This window comes from Oryzias melastigma, linkage group LG17 (assembly GCF_002922805.2).
Source record: "Oryzias melastigma strain HK-1 linkage group LG17, ASM292280v2, whole genome shotgun sequence".
NCBI classification, from domain to species: domain Eukaryota; kingdom Metazoa; phylum Chordata; class Actinopteri; order Beloniformes; family Adrianichthyidae; genus Oryzias; species Oryzias melastigma.
Genome location: NC_050528.1, coordinates 11,456,835 through 11,481,457, shown reverse-complemented (window position 1 = coordinate 11,481,457; position 24,623 = coordinate 11,456,835). Strand labels below are relative to the sequence as shown.

Genomic DNA, 24,623 nt, shown 5'->3' with positions numbered 1-24,623 from the left:
GCTTATAGGAATTTCTGAAAAAGAAAGTTAAAAGGAAATATAAAGAAAAGTAAAAGTAGTGATGGTGTTTGTGTATTATTTTCACTCTAAAGGTTTCTAGTAGTCAATAATCTTTGTTCATAAATGTGTTCTAGGCTACATGGTGGTTTAGTGGTTAGCACTCTACTCTTCCCAGCTGGAACTTTTCTCTGTGGAATTTGCATGTTCGCCTCATGCATGGGTGGATTTTCTCTGGGCACTCGGGTCCAGTCCAGTCCAAAGACAAGCTTCTATGGTTAATTGTTGATTCTAAGGCCGAATCTGAATTCTTACTAGTGCTGCTACAAACGTTCATTTTAATAGTCGAGTAATCACCGATTATTTTTTTCCGGTTAGTCGACTAATCGAGTCTTGCATAAAGTGGATGTAGAACACACATCTTTACCATCATTAGCTTTAGACTAACTAAAAAATATATTCTCAGGGGATGAATAGAAATCTGAATTATGGAATGAAGTTTGGTTATTTTATTAACACTAGCTGCGTTTCCATTACACTTTTGCGCAAAACTTTTTCGAAATTTCTAGAATTTCGATAAAACACTTTTTCGAAAAAACAGCGTTTCCATTAAACCATGATTATGCGAAAAACTCAAAGTAATTCCCGCGATAAGTCATTAAAAAAACATGACGACGGATATAAACACTATTTTGATGTGCAGTAGATTCATTCACATTTCTGCCACGGAGCTAGCTCTCAGCCTTCCCATTCAGAGAAGACGTCTACGTCTGATCCGAGCCTTGGAGCGGCAGGCTCCTTAAACGTGGGAGCGGCGTAGAGTCAAACAGTTTTGGGAAATCGTGGTTGAAGAATTCACCGAAGAGCTGTGGATTCAGCATTTTCGCATGACACGCTCAACTTTTGATGAGCTGTGCGATGCTGTGGGACCTCTTGTGGCTCCCGCTGTGCGGTGCCCAAGGCAGCCAGTTGCTGTGAAAAAGCGCATTTGACCAGCTTTTCCTGCTTCCTGTCCGAAACGCCATATCCGGTTAATGGTCACGTGACTCGTTTGTTTCGAAAAAAGTGTTTCCATTACAGTTTTTCGAAAAACTACTGTTTCGATACGGCCCAAATACCACCTCCTCTAAGCGCAAAAACTTTATTTCGAAAAAGGCGAGTTTTTTCGAAATTGTGGTGTTTCCATTAGGATAATTTAATATCGAAATTCCATTTTTCGAAATTTCAGAGTTAATGGAAACACGACTACTGATTCTCATATGAAAACTAGTCTAGTTAGTGTGAAAGAACTTTAGTGGTTAGCCCTACAAGAGCATTACACTATCATCTGTGATAATGCTAGTGTGAATGCTGTAAAGGGAATTTGCTCAGTTAAAGATGCTAGTGACGCTAAGTGAAAATGCTGAAGCTGATAGCCAGCTAAAATATTAGTTAAATGCCAAATTAGCCTAAAAAAAAGCCTAAGTTAGCCAAAAAGCTAGCATGTAGCTGAAATATTAGCTGAACTCCAAAATAGCCTAAAAAACAAAAAAGCCTAAATTAGCCAAAATAGCTAGCAGGTAGCTGAAAGATTGGCTAAACTCCATATTTGGCTAAAAACCTTTAGTAAATGCCAAAATAGTCCAAAAAGCTAACATAATGCATTTATAACTTTCAACCTTACTACACTCTGACTCCATATAATATAAAGTAACAACTAATCGACTATTAAATCAGTCGTCGACTATTTTAATAGTCAATTAGTCGTTGATTAGTCAACTAATCATACCAGCCCTAATTCTTACCCTACCCCTACAGCTTCTCCAATTGGAAAAAATAAGCAGCTGGATAACCTCCTCTGTTGGTGTCCGTAGCTTCAACCCACATGAGCCATGATGCTCCAACTTTAAGTGGAAACTCTCATCTGAAGTGTTTGGACCAATCAGACGGGACCGGACCGGGACCGTGAAAATGAAGCTAGGGTAATACCAAGCCTTCATCCAACAGTGTCAGGGATAGGCTCCAGCAACCGTGTGACTACAAAAAAGGATTAATCAGGGTTTATTAAATGAATGTAACTTTGACACAAAAACTTGCAATCAATCAAACTATCAGTTTATTACATTAATAGTTTTGTTTGTACTTGAGAGTTGATTGTTAATTTTAAAAGACAAATGTGTATTAAATCTCTGACCCATGAATTTAGATGTAAAAACGTATTATTTTTTTATTTTATATAGCGAGTGGTTAAAGTACTTGAAGACTTAAGATAAATCTAACTAAAGTAGTTTGTAACTTCATTCATTTTGCTTCTATTACTGTCATTGTATTCACTGCTATAAGTGACGACGTTTGAAAAAGAGCAAATATTCCACAGAATAATATTTCAGTTTTACTTCAAGTATTTATCATAACATTGTGTAAAAAGGAGTGACGTTTTTTTTCTCAATCAAAAACAGACAACAACAAAAACTGCATTAAAGCTATGAATCCAAAAGAATACAATCTTAAAAAGGTTGAATAGTATTGCTATGACTTAAAACTTAAGATTTGATTTTTTTCTCCTATAGTCATGTGAATGTTTTATTCTGTCACAATGTAAAAAGTAATTATTTCCAAAAGAAAAAACAAAACAATAAGTATTGCGGTAGCACATAAGTCCTCTAATACGAAGCACAAATGAAGGGAGGGTTACATGAGCAACAGTGGATTTCATTTTGGAAAATAAAAGCCTTCAGTGACGAGACACAGCTGGTAGTTGCTGGCTCTCCCGCTCATTAGGCTCTCACACAGAAACACGGCCGCCACCCGCTCATTGAGGAGTAGAAAGAATACATAACGACGTGTTTTTTTAAATAAATGTCCGACGAGGAAGAGGGTTGTCATGGCAACAGGCAGAGAAATTGCCTCTGCAGTGGCGGTTTTGGTTCGTCTCTTGATGCTCTTGCAAGTTTTAGAAACAATCTAACACTGTAGGGACGGGAGGGAGTTTCCAGTTTTCCTTTTTGCAAAGCGCTATCTGAATATATATGTCATTGTCTTTACAATCTCTCATCCATTTCATTTGTTCCTGGTCTTTTCTTTGTTTGTGTTAAAAATCGAGGGGGCATTTTAAGGTTCAGGCTAGGCGAGCAGAGGATTACAGACGGACCATCTGCTCTCCGATTCTCTGTACGGGGCAATATAGGCCATGTATAGACTTGCTTGCTAAGATCTTATCGAGCTTCTTAATAAAATGCTAGAATAATATCCATAATCCAAACAAGAATTATCTTTAAATACGTTTTCTTTCATTGCCTCAAGACTTGTTTTTAGCATAAAGCTGCCAGAATCAGCCACAGTTTAAAATATGGCTTTGAAAAATGGACAAAAAATAATAATAAAATCTAAATCATAGTCCAATATAGATCAATATAGAGACTTTAAAGTCTTTTTTTCTATTGTAAAATCGTTCCCAGTGTTCTTTAAAGCAAAAAACTAAAAGCCAGATTTTTTTTTTTTTTGAGTTTTCAATTTTTACAAGAAGAAACGGATGAAAAAAATCAAATTTTAGAAGCATGTCCTAAAAAAGCAAAAGCATTTTGACATATTTAAGACTTTTTCTGCAGGACAGCAGGAGCCTTTTAGAAATTTGCCTCTGGGTTGTGGGCAGGACTGTTAGCTCTGCGAATTTCCCATCAGCCCTTTGTGTACACTCTCTCCTGTTAGCTTATAGCACCTCACAAGCCCAAGCTAACATTACCATAACTAAAAAAAATTTTAAAAAAAAGCAAACAATATTTAATCTATCCAGCAATACAGTTTTGAACCAGATTCCATCTCAGACAAGGAAAACAAATGGATATATTTGTCTGTAAGTGGATGCTTGAGAAAGGAGACTTTCTGCATCACAAACCTGAGCTTTTTCAAACCGCTGGTTTTCATCTGCCACTGATCTAACACGATTTGAATAAAGAAATCCTCAGAAATACAGTTTAAATCTTAAATGATCTTATATATACGCTTTATCACGACAAAAAATGCCACAAGAACATCTTAAACACACCAAAAACACAATTTTCATTGGAGTGGGTCTTTAATAATATGGAAAAATGTGTATTATTCAACTGACTGCTAAAATATTCTATCAATCCATCGACATTACAACATAAAGTAAAATGAGGTCAGTGACATTTTCAAAGTTATCACTTTTCACAGCTGGAAAACATCAGAGCAGTGTAAATGTCAGGCAGAAACATGGCAAAGGTTAAAGAAAATGTCTGCGTGAAGACACTGTCTTATTTTTCTGTTCTTGTGGGATTTGCTGCAAGACAGAAAAATGAAACTGTGAAAGCCAGGATATGCTTATGGTGTTAATTCTGTGTATTTATTTATTTATTGTACTTTTGGATTGTTTTTCTTTGTTTTTTTAATTTTCTGTTGAATAAGGTGTTCTGTCTTCCTTTTCTTCTGCTATCTTTGTTTGCAGATTAGAGCCTTTTTAACAGTAGCACCTGATTGGGCGAGGACATCCACCCACATGTGCAATTGGAAATAAAATGGGAATAAAAGGCAACACTTTGAAATACAAATTCAAAAATCATAGTTTAGATAGGTATATATTAATTTTCTAACTAGATAAAAGCACGTATTTGTCTAAATTATGTTATTTCTTTCTCTTCCGACATGGATTATCAAAAACCGCCTTGCATCTCATCTGGTCCAACCTCTCTGACAAATTTAAGAACCTTTTCTGTCCCACAAGTCAAAAGGTTTGCCCACTTCTGTCCTAGACAAAGGCGCAACATTTTAAAGCTTGTGGTTTTACTATTTATCCAAGTCTGTTCAACAATAAATGTATTAAATAGTATAAATGTGTCATATTAGTATTCTGTATGTATAAGTGCAAATGGGTATTTATGATTAGGGGTAATTATAATGGCAGGAAAATAGAATGTATAAAATGTAATTTCTTTTCCAATCAATTTAGGATTTATAGTCTTAAATATAATATATCTAATCATGTTTTGGTTTTTTGTTTTAATTTAAGGGAAAATAAATTTCACTAAACTACCTAAACTTGAAAAAGGACCATTTCAATAAATTGTAGTTGAAAAAAAATAAAGAAAGTAAAGACTTAATGCTTGAATTAGTTAATCAAAATTAGTTAAGTTTAATATTTAGATTATAATAAACTCTTTCAATTTAAAATACCAAACTACAAAAAACAACAAAACAATATTAAAGCACATTGAGCACTGTTGCAGTGGATTATCACATTTTATGTACAATATTTTCATTGCTGTCAATCACTCTGCCACCAGTTGTTTGTTTGTATCTTGTTTGCATGAGTGTGTCACACGCACAGATTATCTGACATGGTTTTAGTTGGAAAAAAACAGACCATACACTAAATGAGGAAGATTTGACATTTAGATACACACCAACAGATCTGCAGGGCAGAATTTTCTGTTCCAATTGACTTGCTGTAACTTATCTTAAAGTTTTTTTAACAAAATATTTGAAATGCAATATTTTAATCCTCCGTTCTGCAAGATTTCTTTTGCAGTGAAATTGGTTCAAACGTTACTAAATTTCAGTCTTAACAATAAGAAAAAGTAGAAACTCTGAAGCATAACTAACATTTTTGTTAAATATTAAGAGTTATCAAGCTGGTCATCCAAGATGACATAAGGTTAAATAAAAAGATAATTTTTACCCACATCATTGAGGTCTGTGAGCATTTGAAGGTTGCAAAGGGAAATGGTAGAAAAAAAAATCAGCAATAAGCTGAACCAACAGGAGTGGAAGATGTGCAGAGAAGATACCGAGAACACAATGAGGCAAGTTGCTTTGAAGCTCCGCCCCCTTTCAGCTGTGCAGCCCGTCTGGTCCAGGTGCAGCTCATCAGTTCATCTGTGCATATGAGCTCCGGGCGCACGCAGAGACAGAGGAGGTTGATTGTTTGGAGGCTGATCATAGAGGATTTGATGAGAGGTTGTGTGTTGAGAGGATTGTGGTGAAGTGTGGGATTTTTTTGTCATTTTTTGCGATGACTGGTTTAAGGCAGACGGCTTTTGTTTGACAGCAGGCTTGGTTGTGTGATTAGTGTGCTTTGTTGCTTTTGCACTTTTTCTTTTCTTTTTGAGGCGCCATGAAATGTATTTAGTGAAACTAAGATTACAAGTTTTACTCACTTTTATTAAGAAACAAAAGAGCTGTTGAGCGTGACTCTTAAGGAGAAGCACAAATCAGGAGTTGAGGAGACATGAAGGTTGACTTTAAGATGCAGAGCTGGAGATGCAGGAGCCAGCGCCTGCAGCATTACAAGCAGAATTATGTAACAGGACTGGGGACTGCCACACACAGAGTCAACAATCTCCTAATAAAAGAGCTATTGGACACATGCACGCCACATGCACACAAACACAAGAGAAAACATTGAACTCCATAAATCTGATAAAATACGCCTCCGAAAGAGAATGAAGAAGGGAGTTCAATACAGGTTCAATGTGGAGGTTTGGAGAAAAGTTTTTAACCCTTAAAACCTGAGCACCATGTTTGCTCAGTTTCTGAAAGCTGCACTTTATTGTCAATGTTGTGTAATTTCAATAATATCACCCAGCAGCACACAAGTAGCTAATTTGTTTCTTAAAAAGACAGACAGGAGGGGCAGAGAGTTTTTACAAAAGCAAAAGAGAAGAAATGTGTTAGCAAAACGGGTAATAAAACCTCCACGGAGATTCAGAGAAGATTTTGAGACAGAAAAAGTTATTATTAACGGATTATTGACCAAAAATTGCCTGTAAATAGCTTAAATTTTACACAATGATTTTTGCACATTTAAAGACAAAGAAAGAAAAAAAATCTAGTAGTTTTATATGTGTCAAATTTAAACTAACAAACCAAAACCTGACATTTATGTTCAAATGCAGTTTGTTCTCACCAAAAACTCTTGCAATCAAATTTTGATTTAGTGTTTTTTTCATTTCAAATTGTTATTACAGTCTTATGACATGAAGTACGTTGAGAAATACTGATAGAAAATTCCACATTCTATGGAGAAGGGGCCAAAAGAATGAATTTACAAGACCTTCTCTGACCCTTTCATAGTCAAAGTTAACAATAAAGTCCAGGGACTACTTATTTCACAAAAAAACAGAAGTTTCAGCATAATCATAGCTTAAAAAACTCCATATTTTGGTTAATGGATTAAAATATTTTAGGAATAACCCCTTTTTATTCTCCCTAAATAGATTTTCTATTGTAATACCTTAGCAACTTGTTCATTGTACACTAATATTCTATTTTGCTTTTGAATGTACTAAGATAGTACATAGAAAATAAAGAGAGAAGAGAATAAAATGCTGAGAATGAAGTTTGAAGGTCTGTAAAATGTATTTTAGGATGTAATAAATACTACATTTCGCTCCTTTTCCTACAAACAAATACGGTTTTTAGTGCACAGAGTGAGAGAAGAAGATAGAAAAATAAAAAATCATTTTGAGGCAGATGACTAAGCTAAAATCTAACTTTTTACAGGTAATTTAGTAAACTGTATTGAAGCATTGGGTGCAGGGGGTGTAATTATAAAATTCCCTCTGGTGTAAAAATGTCTCCATTTTCCTTGGCTCATATACAATCAACCATTTATTGTAAAGACTGTGGATGGCAATAGTTCATTTATGACTAGTTCTTTTACACTTTAAGTGAAAAAGCTCAATGCATCAGTCAAACACGTCATGCTTTAGTAAATGCTCTGTCCGAGTTTCTCCTCTCTATTTCAGCAGCAAATGGACGGCAATTTAAGAACAAGGAGTGACCCTAAAACTGTGGAGTTAAATGCAATGCAGTTGGAAGTGTTGGTGTGCATCTAAGAAAATAAGTGGTGCAAAATGTAAGTCTATTGAGTGAATGGAAAAGGCTTGAAAACTGATGGTCATTAAAAAAACAAGTGTCAAGTTACATCAAGTATTTGACATGTATTTGGCTCATGGTGTTCACACTGGACAAGCAGGAAACAGTTGTAGAAACTTGCGATGCTATACACATAGACTTTTCATAGGAAGTGGTCGCTTGATCACGCGTTGCTCATGTTCAAGAAACATGCTAAACTGCTTTTTTTTTTTTTAACTCGTCCAGTCAAGAGCTAAGCAAACAGGTAAGCGCTGAGAGCCTCTTGTGTTAGACAGATTCACCACAATAGCTAAACTTCAAAATTGCCGAAAAAAAGAAGGCCAAATCCAGCCCCCGAGCTTTGATTTTGACACGTGCATTACGGTCTTTATATCTTTGTATACAATATAAACAGTTCCAAAACACGGTGTGGTCTAATGGCTGACTAAATATTTTCTAAGCTTTAGAAACATCCAAATTAAGCAAATTCCCATTCATTTCAGATGGAAATCATAACAGTAACAGTAACTAGTAACTATTGTAAACCACCTAATGCTGCTACACTTTCATTGATCGCTTGACAGAAACAGGAAAAACAAAGGTTGCTGCTGTTTATATTTGTTTGAAACATTCATGCAGCAACAGCTGAACAATTACATTCTGGTGATGGAAGTAAACGAATCTCCGTGAGTGAAGATCGCTCGCAGCAGCAGTGCGTCACTGGGTAACCAAATGCACCGGGACACCGATGACGCACACACAGCTCTACTACCTACCTGATAGGGCTTTCCCTGCTTAGAGCGATGTGATGACAGAGCAATGACGCCACTGAGACTCACACACAGCGCTCTGCTGACAAGTAAGACAGAAAAATCACACAATGTTTGCTCGTTTCGGGAAACAGTCAAGAGGACGCGATTGTCAGGGATGATGGACATGATGCTTTGAACATAAGCAACTCCTGCAAGAACAAAGCACCTTTACTTTAAATTAACCCTACATAGGGACAATCTGCACATGGCCTTACTGTAGATCTTTCCAGAAGCTGAAACGACAGATTTTCGTCCACAGGGCCAGAGAGGTGTTAGCGCTGCACCACAGTGTCTGTCACAGCAAAGGGAGTCGCTTTCATGGTAGAGTGACGGCACTCAGATGACTCCTCTCCAAGGCTGACATGTCTTTGTGAAGGAGCGCAGCGGGCTGCAGGATGACACATCTGCTCTGGAGAGGAGATTCTGACTGAACATGTGCCTCTCAGCAGCTGCTGACGAAGAGGAGGTGGTTGATGTGACCCTGAAAGGTCTTATGCGTCTGGAACATTCCTCCAGTCTGTAGTAGAAACCAACAAATGACCATAAGACTTTGGGTTAGAGGCTTTGATCGAGCTCACCCAACAAATAAGCAGATGGTTGTGTCTTTTTACAGTCAAATAAAGACTGTTAGAGCCACAAAACATTATTTTGGAAAAGTCAGACATTTCCAAAATCTGTTTGTTTTGGGGGATCGTTTGGGTGTTGGAAATAAGGTACATTCAAGAACCAATTGCTGCTTAATTAAAAAAAAAAACGTAATTTATTTTTAAAAATAAGATAAAAATTGTCTTTATTTTTGATAACTGTTTTTGTTAGTGGACTTTTAGACAAGGTAATCTAAAGTTCAACCTACTAAATGCTCTTAAAAAAAGAGCTTGCTTTAGGCAGGAATAGACCAATGAAATAGAAGGTGACCTGACGGTGTAATGACTTCATCTTTTAGTTTTAAGGATGATTTGAAACCCACTGTTCCATTATTGCGCTTGCCCAAATATCTGGGTCAATATTACGTCTCTAAGTTCCAGCTTTTGACCAAATAGGAGAGATAAAAAAGACTGACCATTGTTTGAACCTGCATGATCACAAATATTCACCCTTGCATTCTGTTTTTGGATGGTGTCTCGTTTCAGATGGATCAGAATGTATTTATCATCACCTGATTTCAGGTGGGTTTGTTCCTCTAACCCAGGGGTCTGCAACCTGTGGAAAGATAAGTTATTTGAGCTTCTGTCAAATGTGGGAAAAAAAAGACATTTTGAGAGATGCTAGGGTCTTTTTATATTCTTAATTTTGTTCATGCCAAAAAATAGCCATAATTCATTGTTATTATAAAAAAAGAAGGTCATGAATGCAAATCCAAATTTCCTAAAGGTTAAAGTAAGACAATACGGCTACGTCTAGGTTTTGATCAGTAGAAAATGAGCCCAAATGGCTCTTTTACTGTTAAAGGTTGCCAACCCCTGCTCCAACCAATCCGAGCAGAGTATCCGAGGAAAACAATGTGAGTTCTGACCAAACACCCGGGGTTAGGATCAAATCTCATCTGAAAACTTTAATCTAAGCAAACTTGGAAAAATATTCCAAACAAACATGTAGGCAAAAAAATGTTTGCACTGTTTCAGTGTTTTATATGTGGAAAAATGTAAACATCTGTCTGATCATTAAATAAATAAAAAAGCAGTAAAAATGGATGGTGCTGAAGACAAATATGGACTGTTTGGTGACTCACTCAAATGAAAATTGGGTTTTTCGATCTTTGTTTTTCAATCCTATGTTTACATGGAAAGTGGGGTCATCTGGACCCCAAAGGAAAGTGCGCTGAACTTTTTTTTGAATTTTTTTAATCTTCACTGGTGTCTGTGGCAGACATAAAATCCTGTCCACCTTTGTCATGAGAGGGATCACACATCAATATCAGGGTGGGGTCATCTGGACCCCATAAGATAGCACAAGGGTTAGCATGCATCGCTAATGTTAGATTGGCATTGTGAGGGGCTCTAAGCTTGCGAGAGACAGTGTAAACAAAGGGATGATGGGAAATGAAGGAAGGCTTACTCTGCTCCAACAGTCTCGCCCACAACTTAGAGGCAAATTTCGAATGGACTGTTGCCCTGCAAAGACTATATCCTAGAAAATGACAGCTTTTTTTTTAATTATTTTGGCTAGAAACAGCACAAAAAAAATTAAAAGAACACTTTAAAAATAGATCAAAAGATAACCGGAGTGGGACTTTAAGACTGATCAGGAGGAAGTTCTGACATAAATTCAGCTAGCATAAAAGTTGTTTTGTTGACGTTAGAATAAAAAATACAATTCTGGATGTTTTTGAAAGCTACTAAGAGTTATGTTTAAAGCTATTTCACATTTATGACCTGTATATGAAACCAACGGAGTGAGTGAGAAGCATTTCCATGGACACAAGTAATCGGAGTAATGCCTGATGAGAATAAAAATGTGTCATTTAAACACAACATTCTGAATACTCTGACCCGATCAGACTCATTCTGTCATGTCTGAGCTTCACTCAGGCCCTCCTTTTCCTGCCTTGTTGAGCTGCCTTGATTGCTCATCTGCCTCACCTGTTCTTTCAGCTACTTATACTTTCCCTCTTCAGCCTTCCCCTGTCAGATTCTGCACTACCTTAAAGCCCAATGTCCAGATTCCCATTCCTGATCTGAAGTTCAGCTCTGAAATCCATGCTCTGCCTTCAAGTCGGCCTGCTCTGCCTTAAAGTCATCCTGCTCTGGCTTCAAGTCGGCCTGCTCTGCCTTAAAGTCATCCTGCTCTGGCTTCAAGTCGGCCTGCTCTGCCTTCAAGTTGGCCTGCTCTGCCTTAAAGTCATCCTGCTCTGGCTTCAAGTCGGCCTGCTCTGCCTTTAAGTCGGCCTGCTCTGCCTTCAAGTCGGCCTGCTCTGCCTCTCAGCTCACCACGTCAATCTTCCAGCCCGTCTGCCTGCCTGCCAAGCTCCAGCTCTCAGCCCCGATGATAAGAGTCCTTACCCTTTCCGCTCTCCCTAACTTGTTTACATTAAAAGTGGGGTTATCTGGACCCCACGAGACAGTGTGCTGAACTTATTTTTTTTTTATCTTTGATTTTGGAGTTTCACTAATGTCCATGGCAGACATAAAATCCTGTCCACCTTTCTCCACATTTGTCATGGAAGGAATCACACATGAATATGTGGTTGGAGCATAGACTGTATATAAAATAACTGGACAAAGCAAGCCCCCCTACTTCCGTGTTCCATATAGGAAGTACCACTGGGTTGCAAAAAGGCCAAAGTCCCATTGACTTACATTGAGAAACAGACAGTTATTTCTCAGTCATTTTATATCTCAGAATAATCATTCTTCCTCTGCTGCTTTCTGCTTAACTTCTTTTTTCTAATCCTAATTTTTTTTAAAGATTTTTTTCCATTATCACAAGTTATTAGAGTTATAAATTGACCAATCAGATGGCTCAATAAGCGTTTGTGGGTCTGACGTCGACCGTTTGGGGCATTTGATTGACACATGACGGGTAGCCAATGGGAGGAGACTTCATCAATGGGTCCGTGAACAATCCAATCATTGTCCTACTGTTGTTTTCCTCAATGGAATGTACCGATGCAGCAGTTTGAAACAACAAGAGGAGCATGCTGTCAACATTTTTAGATGAGGATTTACTCTGTAGAAATAGATTTCACTCTGAGGTTATGTGCTTTGGACTTTATTGTTTGTTTAACATTCGGTTTTCACTTTTTTTATTGTAGCTTATAAATTATACGTTGCATATGTGCGCATAAAATCACCAACCAAAGATTCACCTTCGTCGCCCTTTTCCAGCTTCAGCCTGAATTAGACGCAGACGTCTGAGGGGCGCGGGAGAAACATTGAATGGCCTGATCGTATTTTCAAACAGAAAAAAGATCCAGCTGTTCACTTGTTAGGATGGTTATTTATTTTAAATACCGCTGAACGCGCTTCTCACGTGCATCTGTTCAGACTATAACCTGGCCGCACGTGAAGTAACGCTGCTGCGGCTCGCGCGAGGGGGCCGCACGCAGTTCGGGCACGCCATCACCCAAATACTCCTTTTATCTCGACAAAAAGGAATAAATGAAAGTAAATCCCAAAAGACCGCTGACAGAATCAAATGTTGGAATGGTTCAGCGAGAGCGTTCCACTGTATTTTTCGAACTCAGACCATCTAAAAACAGGTCCTGTTCGGAAAAATCGGAAGCCAACTTCAGCGTCGTCGGCTCGGGCCGGCGTTTACATCCGCGGTCTCGTGGTAGAGGCGTGGAAAAGGCAGACGGTTGCAATAAACTCACTCCTGATTGGCGACAGTACTTCCTGTAGATTCCATGACTCAGCTATGACTCAGACCAATCGCTGAAGATGGGTTGCGAATGGCGGTATCCATATCAGGAATTGACGGTGAAAGCGGCGGCCTACTTTCGCAAGGAGAGGAAGTAATGCATTTCCAATGGGGGACCTCAGTGCTCGATCTGTCCATTAATTTTTACAGTCTATGGGTTGGAGTCATCCGGACCCCAAAGATAGCGAAAGGGCTAAAATAAAACTCTTAAAATTTTCCTCTGTTTTGGCACTTTTATTTGGGGTCCTATAACAAACTGCCCTGCACATTCGGATCAAAAATTCCAATCAATTGAGATAGGTGGTTATGTCGATTGTACATCCAATTGTGGTGCATGTGAACAACTTATCCTGATTCTGGGTCATTACTGCGCTGGCTTTTATGTCATGCGTAGACTTGGCGTGTTCCGGAGGAGGCTTCAGAGCGTTAACAGGACCGGCCGGCTGTTCTACACATGCGAACCGTGTTTCCAAGTAGAGCAGCCGGACTCAGTAGCTTCATGTCTGTAAGTAGGTATTGTGGTGTGCGCTCTGGAGGAGGCTTCAGACCGCAGTCCGGCCGGCTACTCTGCACAGGCGAGCTGCGCGGCAACAGAGAACCATGTCTTCAGATAGAACCTTGTCCCAGAGATAGAGGAGCAGCTTCGGAACAATGTATAAGCAGCTTTTGGATGCGGAAATGCCGCTCTGAGCAGCTCTGTGAAACAGGTTTTAAGTGTGTTCAATCCTAATCTTTCCTCTGGGAACCTGTGGCTAAGAGAAGAGTTCAGCACTGGCCACACTTTCAAAAATAAACAAATAAGATCTTCTTGCTACATGCTAACTGCAGCCATGTTTGTTTACAACCAAACTTTGCTTCTTCTTCTACGTCCGTTTCCAATTTTTTGGATTGTTCTGCGCATGTCAAAGTGATTTATTTTGATCGAACAAGTGGCATATGACCATTTGCAATCGTTCGTCAAACGTTTGTTGTAGTCGGATAACGTTTTTCAGGGTCCTTGTCCACTGACTGATCCGCAATAAATGGAGGTGGTCTCCAAGGGTGGTGCAGTGACTGAACATCCTTTATATCCTTAAAAACAATGCAGAATTTATCTGGTTACACATATTCCTGCACCACATGTAAGCAGTCGTAGTCAGGTACGTGATAAACTTCCTGTCTGGGCTTGAGTTACGTCAGATGAGCCTCTCTTTTCCTTCCAGTAGGCCTTTGAGTTGTAAAGGTGTGTAGTTATCCCTGCAGGTGGACTGCAGAAGTTATCACACACTACACACTGAGACTCACAGCGTCGCTGAAAAGATCTGCAGTTAAAAAAAACCTAACAACTTCCTCCTCTCCCAGTTTATGTCCACAAACACAAATAATCACAGGTTGGAGAAAATTTGATAATAAGATGCCGTCTACTAGTCTCAGAACAAAGAAACTCCCATTGCAGCAAAGCAAAGACACACTAGCGCACACTCTCCGTGCTCTGTTTATCAGGGCCAGGCCCATTGATCATACTTGCCTGGTTGCCCGGGTAACCCCATTATTATTCAAAGCACGGAGCACCAGCTTGCAGAGTGTTGTGTGTCTGTGTGCATGTGTTGCTTGTCAGCGGAGATTCCCCACTGGCTCAGAGGGAAAGCAGCAACCTTTCCAGCATCATCCTCCCTGATCCGCATGCCTATGAGAGCACGCCAGACCCAGCCGAACACACGGCAACACCTTAGCGTCTGCGCGCTTGTATTTTTCCATTCAGCTCGCTCCGTCAAACACCACCACCACCCTCCTGCTGCCAGTGGTTTCCATTCAGCCTCATCCCTCCATTTTCAACACTGCCGAGTTTCATTCAGCCAGCGACCCTGCCTGTTCTCACCCTCTCATTGTTCATTCACATTCTGCGGCTGCGAGACTCATTCATAAACACAACCACTCCTTACAGCAGCAAAAAGTAAGGAGGCAGGCGGAGGAGAGGAGGGAAGGGCTGATTGGAGGAAGGGTTGCCCCTACTGACTTACTGACTGCTGCATGGTGAGGGCTCCCTAAACACGGAAAACAGCCAATGCAGATGCAGGAAAGAGGGAAGAAAGATGGGGGGGTCTTATACGCCTAAAGCTCAACTCTTCCCATCTCTTCTTTCATTCATTCATTCATTCAAAACTTGCTTCATTCATGCACCATCCCTCATCTGTTGCAGTCTTGTACCTGCTGATCTCTTCGATGCTCTAGAGGACAGTGAAGGTGTAAACACCAGTGTGTGTGTGTGTGTTTGTGTGTGGCTAAGGCCAGAGGACACTGCAGACACAACAACCTCCCCTTCCGTTTTGTTTGTTGTGCAGCCTCATTGATTACTGCATTGTATTTCATCATCAATGCTCATTCGTAACACAGCAAATGTCTCCACATTTTAATGCAAGCACATTATATGCGTCTCATTAGTCTTATCAAAGTTTTTTGTAGGATTTTGAAACCCGGAAATTTAACACAACTATCATGTGACCTGGAATGATCCAACACCTCCTGAACCTGAATGTCCCACACGTTCAGGCATCACAGGAAACAGCTAAATCCTGAGCTAAGGGCAAGCAATTTCCAGCAAGGACGTCCGTGCGAACAACTGTCAGCAGAAAACATTACAAAAGAAATGCAATAACAGCAAGAAGAACAGAAAAAAAAGACTGGTGGACAAACTTATGAGCAAATACTTCAACAAGCTCCTCTGACAGCTGCTAACACTTTTCACTATACAACCATGTCTGATACTGTAACTTTCCATCCAGTCAGCAATTCGTCTGTGTGTTTGAGAGTATGCAGACATCTGTTTTAGTGTTAGGTAATAATACTGTTCCTAAAAATAAAATAATTTCTTATTATACAGTTCATTGTCACTGAATAAGTAACATTGACCCCTAAGGTCAAAGTCAAGGCCCAGGGGCCGGATCCGGCCCTCCGAGTAATTCTATCCGACTCTCAAGATCATTTTATTTTATTGTTATTTGGCCCGATGTTATCTTGCACTTATTTCTAACTTGTATACTTTGTCAAAAAATATATATTTTTATGGAGAGTAAAATATTGAAATGTATTTAACGTTCAAGTTGATTTATTCTGAAAAATATTCTTGCCTGCTTTTATTCACAATTATGTTAAAACGTTACTGTTTAAAAGTTTTTAAAATTGGCATTCTGTTAGCTTTCTGGACTATTTTGGCATTTACTATGATTTTTAGGCTGTTTTGGAGTTTAGCTATTTTGCAGCTACATGCTAGCTGTTTTGGCTAACAACGCTTTTTTTTTGTTTGTTTTTTGTTAGGCAAATGTGGCATTTGTCTAATATTTTAGCATTATGATAAAAAGTTATGGTTTTAAAGTTTTAAAAATGTAGTTTTAGATTGTTCAATAAAGCTTTATCCTGTTCGGCCCGCGACCTAAGGTGTGTTTTGGATTTTGGCCTCTTGTGCGATTGAGTTTGACACCCCTGTGCTACAGATTTTTGGGTTAGGCCTTGTGGAAAGTCCAGCTAAATCTTAAACACTTAAGACTAAGCTCTTGATTGATATTTTTTTTAGGGTGGAGGTTAATCACAGGGCCTTCGATTAGCAGAATTGATCATATAACCTACAATGTGATGTCTGTGTGTGTGGACAGCAAGTCTTAAGAAATTACCATGTGACTTGCAGTTCTCTCAAGAGGGCGTCGTGATAATTGGAAGTCACGATTGTCGTGTGTGTGGAAAGTGTATTGGAAAGTTTTTGTACAGCTAATGTAAGTTGCATGCAACATACGATGCTGTCAAATGGTGCCCTTACACTCTAGTCATTAGTGAGATGTGCACACTGGCTCCTACTCAAATGCTGCAAACACGAGATGTGTAGGTGATACGCGAGTGCCAGTAGGATGATTGTCCTACACAAACGTCTAATTGTCTCAATTCCAACAGTCAGAGTGTTCAAAGTGCACACTTATTACAAAGATAGCACTAACTGGCCTCTTGCATGGTTCACAAAATTTGGAGGGGTTAAAAATGTAAAAATCTGTTCCAGATGCCCGCATCTCCTCTACTTCACCCTAATGTGTTGGTTAAATGGTAACCAAACCCTAAATCAACTTTTTTGCCTGTTGACCTCTATAAATAGGGCTTTGAAAGTGTTGTCTGCTAGTCATTGCCAAATTTTTGTCGAATTAAAATAAACGTGTTTAATTCTTGAAAACATACTCAAAAACCATCTCTGTGCTGCCCCCTATTGGTTGAATTAGGTATTCCATTTGAATTTTGTGATTGGTCAAACCATTTAAGTCCCACGTCATTTTAGAAGTTCCCCGACATGATCTGCAGCTCCAGCAATGATAACAGTCTTGTTCTCCAGCCCCAAATTTCGGCAGTGGGTGGAGTCAGCCTCCAACTTCCCTGTTTGGTGACCCTTTAAGGGTCATGTAGAAAGAAATGTGCATAAACTTTTTTATTCTAAGGGCTCACTAAATGGTCTCCGGCCTTGATTTCCTGCAGTCCTGTCCATTTTTCACCAGCAGGCAGCCAGTAAACTAGGGTCTAATGTTCAGACTCATGAGGACCAGAATATAAGCACAAAAAGTGGTATCGGTATGGGAAAGAGCTAAAAATGATGCATAAAATCATCAACACGTTTTCAAAAAAAAAAAAAAAACCTTTTAATACTTTCTTGTTTCAGTAAACAACCAGTATCAAAAAGTTGTATATTTTCCGACAAAATAAGACTGAAAACCCAAAGAGGACGTCCATTTTTTTTAATAAGCTTGACTTAATATCTTTCCAACTGTTGAATGGACAATCCTGGAAAATAAGTGGAGCTCCCACAGCTTGCAGCTTGTTGTAAACACCTCTACTCGACCTAAATATAGCTGTATAGGCTCTGGGGTTACAGGCGGATGCGTCTGAAACTAAATACTAACAAAGAGGCATCGGGGAGGGCAAAGGAGGCAGTAAGGTGACGGTGAATGAGGAAGGCCGAGGGGAGATGGAGAGGACGTAAACAGAGAATACGAGATGCTACAGAAAAGGTTAGAAGTTAAGAAGACAAACAGGATTTTTTTATAAAAACTAACTTAGTTTTACTGGTTGAACTAACTAGACTATCAGCTTAAAACTCTAGAGAACAATGATTTTACCAACAAAGTGTCAGTACTGACAGACCTGAACCTTCAACCATGAGTCTTGCTCTGACAGTCAAGTAATAAAAACACAGGTACTATCCGGATACATACTGTGCGCCCTCACTGCAAGTTAAGAAGAGCCATTACATCATCCTCTCTCTCTCCTGGGGGAAGTAGTCATGAGCGCTGACCGCTGGAGATGCGGGGTCATTACATCACCGGTGGCAGCCTGGGGCAGGCCATAAAACAAAGGAGTGGAGGCTTTGAGGCAGCCAGCAACTGGGCCACAATGTGCGAGCCGATTGTGGCTAATGCTTGATATTGCCAAACTCGCACACTGGTCAGACGGAAGGTCAGGAAGGGCTTGACGCAATGCTGTGACACACATGCCTCCGGAGCCGCAGAAAAACATGCAGGAGGCCTCCGGAGCAGATATCCGAGCCACCTCGACTGGCTCCTCTCGATATGGAGGAGAAGCGGCTCTACTCCGAGTTCTCTCCGGGTTACCGAGCTTCTCGCCATATCTCTGAGGGAGCGTCAGTCGCCCTACGGAGGAAGATCATTTTAGCCACTTCTTTGTATCCGGGACCTATGACCTAGAGCTCATGACCATAGATGAGTATTGATATGCAGATCGACCAGTAGCTTTGCTTTTTGGCTCAGTTCTCTCTTCACCACAACAGACCAGTACAGCAACCACATACCGGTGAACTCCCCACCAATCCTCTGGTTAGTCTCACACTCCAATAGTATAATCTAGTGGGAACTTATTATTTTCTACAAAGGAGGAAAAAAGTATTTGGCTTTGCTGTCCTTCACGTTGACCTCTGACCCCATTGCTGCCCTGGTCTGGGTAGGAAATGTAGTGATGTTCCTGGCTCCTGGTATGAATAGATTCCCAAATACTGTTCCTCACAGTAGACCCAAGCCTTAAGTTTCTTTGGAAGTAATTTTTATAAGTAGGGTGGGTTTTTATTCTAATACTTGTGAATATTTGTGTTTTTTAAATGTAAAGTACTTTGAGCTGTGCAAAGCATGAGAAGCGCTTTTGATATGAATGTAACCTGTTTGAACTGGTTTTCTGAATAAAAGGTAACTGTCCACACCCTTAAACAGTCAAGACTACAACCTCTCAACAATGACCAAAGAGCTGTCAAAGGACACCAGGGAGAAATCTCTGGATATGAAAAAGACTGGGATGAACCAAACAGGTTAAAATGTAAAATTTTTGGAAAATGGAAAAAAATAACAGAAAATCACTGACAATCTCTCTCCATGTTACTTGATTAGAAACAAATGATCTTGAGAACGGTGAGGAAACAGCTCAGAACTACAGGGAGGATCTTGGCATGATAGAAGCTGGATGATCCAGATGAGGATTGGTAGACTGTGGTGTGGTCAGACGAAATGGCAATTGCCGTGTTTTTAGAGGAAGAGTTGCGTCTCAAAAACACCATATACCCACTGTGAAGCATCATGCTTTAAGACCACTTTTCTGTGTGGACAGAAACCTTCCATCAGTAAAAGCATTGGGGGAGGTCGTGTTGCCCAGCTGCAACAACAACAAAGAAACCATGCAGCTCTTGAGGAGATCTGCATGGGAGAATGGACCAAAATAGCAGCTACAGTATAAACCAGTAAAACTTTTGACTTCTGTCACTGACAACCAGGATTACTTTACAAAGTATTGAGATGAACTTTTGTTATTTTTTACATTTTGTTTTTCATACAATAAACATTAAAGAACAAAATAATCTTTTTTTTTTTTGCAACTTGCAAAATCAGTAACTGTCATATACTTCTCTCCTCGCTGAAGATAACCAAGGAGTACAAATATGTCACTGAAATAGTTTTTTTTTTGTGTGACTGAGAGGTTTAAAGTAAAAATCTAAACGGGGAATCCGAGTGAGGCCCTACAGCAAACCAGAAGACACTCGAGATCGTGAGAGGGAGGTAACAACAACTTGATCTGGATGCAGTAAAACATTCGAGAACTCTCCCCATCCAAGGATCCCCCACCCGGCTGCGTCTTCTCTCTGCACTGTACAGAAATTTCTAATGGAAACGACCTCCGTCCCAGTCAGTGGAATGACCCAAACATAATTGCTTTTGCCTCCATCCAGATCATTCTTCCATGCACTTGTAATAACGCAAAAAACACTGTGGTACCAGAACTTTATTTGCAAAATTGGTCCTATTTTTACATATAAAAATGAGCAAACTGAATACATTTTTTGAACTTTTTCTCTTTAATATGCAAGTTTTGATTTTGTTGTCCCTCAAAATCACCCCTACATGCATGTGAGTCGTTCAAAGGCACAACCTGGTCAAGAAGTGCTTCATTTACCACATGTGAGGTGAGCTCTCTGAAGCGACAAATTAGCTTTCCCCTCCGTTTTAAAGCGGCACATCGAACGCAGTGCAGCTGGGTGCAGCGTAATGCAGGGGAAGAGCGACAGAAGACGCCGTTTGTATCGCAGTCTGCGAGACCACTTACGCCTCTGCTGAAGGTGTGCCTGTGACGCACTAGAAAAATGAGACTCCAGATTAACTGAGTTCAGCAGTTAATCTTAAGACTGAATGCTGCAAAACAACGGTTTAACATGCAAGCACGTTTAAAGCACTTTGAGGCAAAACTGACAAAAATTTTGGCAGAGAATATAAACACCATAGAAGAAACACAAATGTTTTAGCAAAATAGAAGGCAATCTTACTTCAAAAAGAAGCATCAAATCTTTTAAGGAGAAAAAATAAAACTCATCACAATCTCAGACAATAAAAACACAAAAACTGCCTCTTTATCAACCTATAATTAACCCAAATTTCCCAAACAACACTGCAATGTTCACCTTCAATATCATGAGAAAAAATGCAATATTTTTAAAAATCTAGGAAAATAAAAAATGGTGGTAAAAAGCCAGTTTGGCAATCAAACAGCTGCTCCAATAGAGATGGATTCCACTCCAAGTTTGGCAGCTATAAATATTGAGTAAACGGATGAAATGGCTGTGAAGCCAGTTTTACAAAGCAACAAACCCTTGAAGAGTTTTTAGGGATGAAGCTGGAGCTGTCAATGCAAGGGAGCAGTTCATCTGCTGCACAACAGTGACATCTTGTGGCCATTTGAAAAAGTGTCATTCTAAGAATTATTTTTGAAGGGCAAAAACATTTCTATGATCCATTCTGACAAAAAAAAAAGTCAATATTTTTTTCCAAGGTTTCAACAAAGTAAATAATGACAGTTCGTATTTTAGATCAACATAAAACCATATTTAGTAGCTACAGCGTTATATAAAAGTTGAATATGTTACTTTTTACGTGTGGAAAACATATTTTAGAACGTTTTAAATACTAGTTTTACTAAAACAATTATAAAATTATATTGTTTTGAATTATAGTATTTCACAAAACAATTTTGCAACGGTTACAAATTATTTTACTGTGTTTTTTTAATACACTACATGACTTTATGTTTAAAATGAATGAACATGAAAAATAAAATACTAACCCAGCATCAGAATAGAATCGTCCTTCTTGATGACTTTTTCCAGAAGGTGCTGGAGTTTGGAAAAGCTTCCCAACCAGTCGTAGCTCTGCTCCGTCTTGTATCTCTCATCCCAATAGACAACATCGTTGTATTGTGAGTTTTTATCAGGAAGGTGTTCCATGTTCTCTGCAATGTGACAGTATGACACACTTAAATAAATAGAAACAAGAGCATATTTTTTAATTTATATGTTAACGACAAATACCAAAACCCCAGACATTGTTCCATAAAAAGCAGAGAAAGATGATTCATATGTGGATTTTGGTGACAAATTTTTAAGATTTACTCTGTTTTCTCAGTAAAAATCTTTAAAATAAAGAAAATGTGGCCCACTTATATATTTATAGCTATAAATACAAATAATTTAACTGTAATTTTGAAAGATATTAAATTGTGTTTCAATATAGCTTTTGATGTTTTATAAAGTAATATTATATTTTGTTGAATACATGCATGCATGCAATGTGGTAAATTAAATAATATGGCATTAGCCTCCTGCATTTTTAGCTTATATTTTGGTCCATTTCATATTCATTCTGTCATTTTTTAAACACTACATTTTTTACTTTTTTATGGATTTGATTTGGTTTATTTTAGCATTAGATTAGTCAAAATTAACTAAAAAAAACTAAATAAAAAAATACAGATAAGGCCATAGGTTTTTAAACATGTATTTTACTATAGTTATTATCATCTATAATGTTACAACAGTTCTATTCAGTTAAGTTCTATGGAACTTAAACATATATGATGGGAAAAACAAAAATCATTCAGAATTTAAAGGGCTGCTGGGTTTTCACTGCAACCTTAACAACTTCAGCAATGCAATCTTGATTTTTCTGTCTATTCTTTCACAATAGAATCCCAAAATCTTTGTGAATAAACCTTCATTTGCCTACCAATATTTTTTTATTCCACACTCTGAAAGAAAACACTTATTTATTTTTTATTCGTGTATTCGTTTCAACAACTCTAGTCTTTTTTTGCAAATAGAATTCTCTTTCAATCTAATATGTATATGTTTTATTATTTTTATTGCTGTAAACCTTTTAAAACATTTTATTCAACATTGAACATGTACTTTGATTTGTGTATATTCATTTTCTGACGCCTCTGAACGCTCCTCAAAAATAGCCACGCCCATGCTGCAGTACGCATGCGTACCAGAAAAACTATAAAACACATGATTTTCTGAGTCGAATATAAAAAGACTGTCATCTTATTTTACGTAGTTATGTCATAACTTGGCTTTACTCACGCTGGCTTCACGAACTCCTTGTGAACTTCAGTTTTCCGAAGACCAATGACTCGATTTTTATCCACGTGTTGAACTCCAATCCTCTTCCAACAGTTCAAATAAAACAACGGAAACTTTGGCTAAAAACTCAAACATACGCTCGCATGTGCTCCAAAAGTTTTCAGGTGTTTGGTCTAAAATAATCTTTTTTCCTGCTTTCTCTCACAAGTTAATGCTTGGAAAGGAAGAAGGCGGAACCACATCAACACGTGTGTGTTCTGCAGTCATGCGGCGTTCAGGTACGCCTTGAATTTTTGACACTAGCACACGTATGGAATTTTCTCAAAATTAGGAATAACTTTTCTTACTTTGACTATCTTTAATTATTAGAGTAATCATTTTAATTTGATTTATTTAAACATTATGAAAAAGAAAATGGTTTTGATACAGTACAAACTATTTTTATACACCATATTTGATAGAAGTCTTCAGTTAGTCATAAAAGGTAAAGGAAGAACTCTCATTTTTGTTTCCTTCTACTTTTTTTTTTATTTTGTAACCCTAAACACTAATGACTGCATACTATGATATAAATATAAAGCTGTGGATCGCTTACAAACAGCATATAAGAATTATAAAACAATATTTATTGTAAATACACTGTTTATGTGTCCCATTATTGAACACTAACCCAAATTGGCAAGTGACAATCTGATGTGTTTCATTCACATATTACAATATATAGTCATTTATCAAATAAATAAATAAATAGTGAATTATATAAACAATTGATGACAAAGTAGAATTTTAACAGCAATATTTTTCTATAACTTTTAATACAGTAAACCTGGTTTTTTTTTATGTGACTTTCACATTGGTTTATCGTTTCCTTTGAAAACTCTGTATGAAAGTATTTAATCAACACAAACATTCTGTAATGTTAAGTTATTTTTTCTATTTAGTTTTTTCATACTAATAGAGTTCTCTGAGACAACAAAATTAAGAATCTTTAAAGTGAAACAGACTTTTATTAGTCAGAAACTCACCTGTTTATAGATGCAGTTCATGGATTTATCAGTCAAATGATAGTGAATATACAAATTAAACTAGTTCTTTCTTGATTATGAGAATTATTTTCCTTGAGCTCATAACATAAATCTCACAAAAAGATAGATCTACTTTATTAAGCTTACAAGGAAATCAACAAATATAAACAATCCCCAAATTATTAGAATTTTTTTATGAATTCAGAAGTTGTTGCACAAAGAAACCTGAATCTGACTAAAGTCATTTTTCATCTTTGTCTTTCTAGGTTAAATATATTCCATAAAATGTATATACTCTATTATTTTTATTTTTTTACTGCTGTTGTTTTATATATTAAATAAATATAAATTGGAATACAAAACAGAAAAACTGTTAGTTTTTCTGTTTTAGCTTTCTTTTTTTCTGTTATACAAATTTCTGACAGATTGGATAAAAGTTTTAAGTTTCTAATGGAGATAATAACACAGTTTAATCAAAATAGACACAACATCTGGAAAAATATATTGTTTTAAAGTTTTGTGTGCAAAAAAAGCATATTTTTTATTAAATAGGCACACAAAATTGTTATGCAAGATGCTTTCCTACTAATAAACAGCTACAATGAAAAATATATTTTTACCAAATAAGCCCAAAATTAACCTTAAAAAAAAAAAAAAAAA

General features: G+C 37.9%; 1 protein-coding gene across 1 annotated transcript in view; it reads right to left on the bottom strand.

Annotated features, from left to right (window-relative positions):
- Positions 1-23,381, bottom strand: part of ece2a (endothelin converting enzyme 2a) — an 86,812-nt gene extending 63,431 nt beyond the window's left edge. Inside the window, exons 1-2 of the mRNA XM_024273259.2 lie at positions 22,939-23,381; positions 21,642-21,806 (exon numbers count right to left, since the gene is read on the bottom strand). Of these exons, the coding sequence (XP_024129027.1) occupies positions 21,642-21,801 (160 nt within the window). The 5' untranslated portion in view covers positions 21,802-21,806; positions 22,939-23,381. The remainder of the gene's footprint in view (positions 1-21,641; positions 21,807-22,938) is intronic.
- Between the last annotated feature and the right edge of the window lie 1,242 nt (positions 23,382-24,623).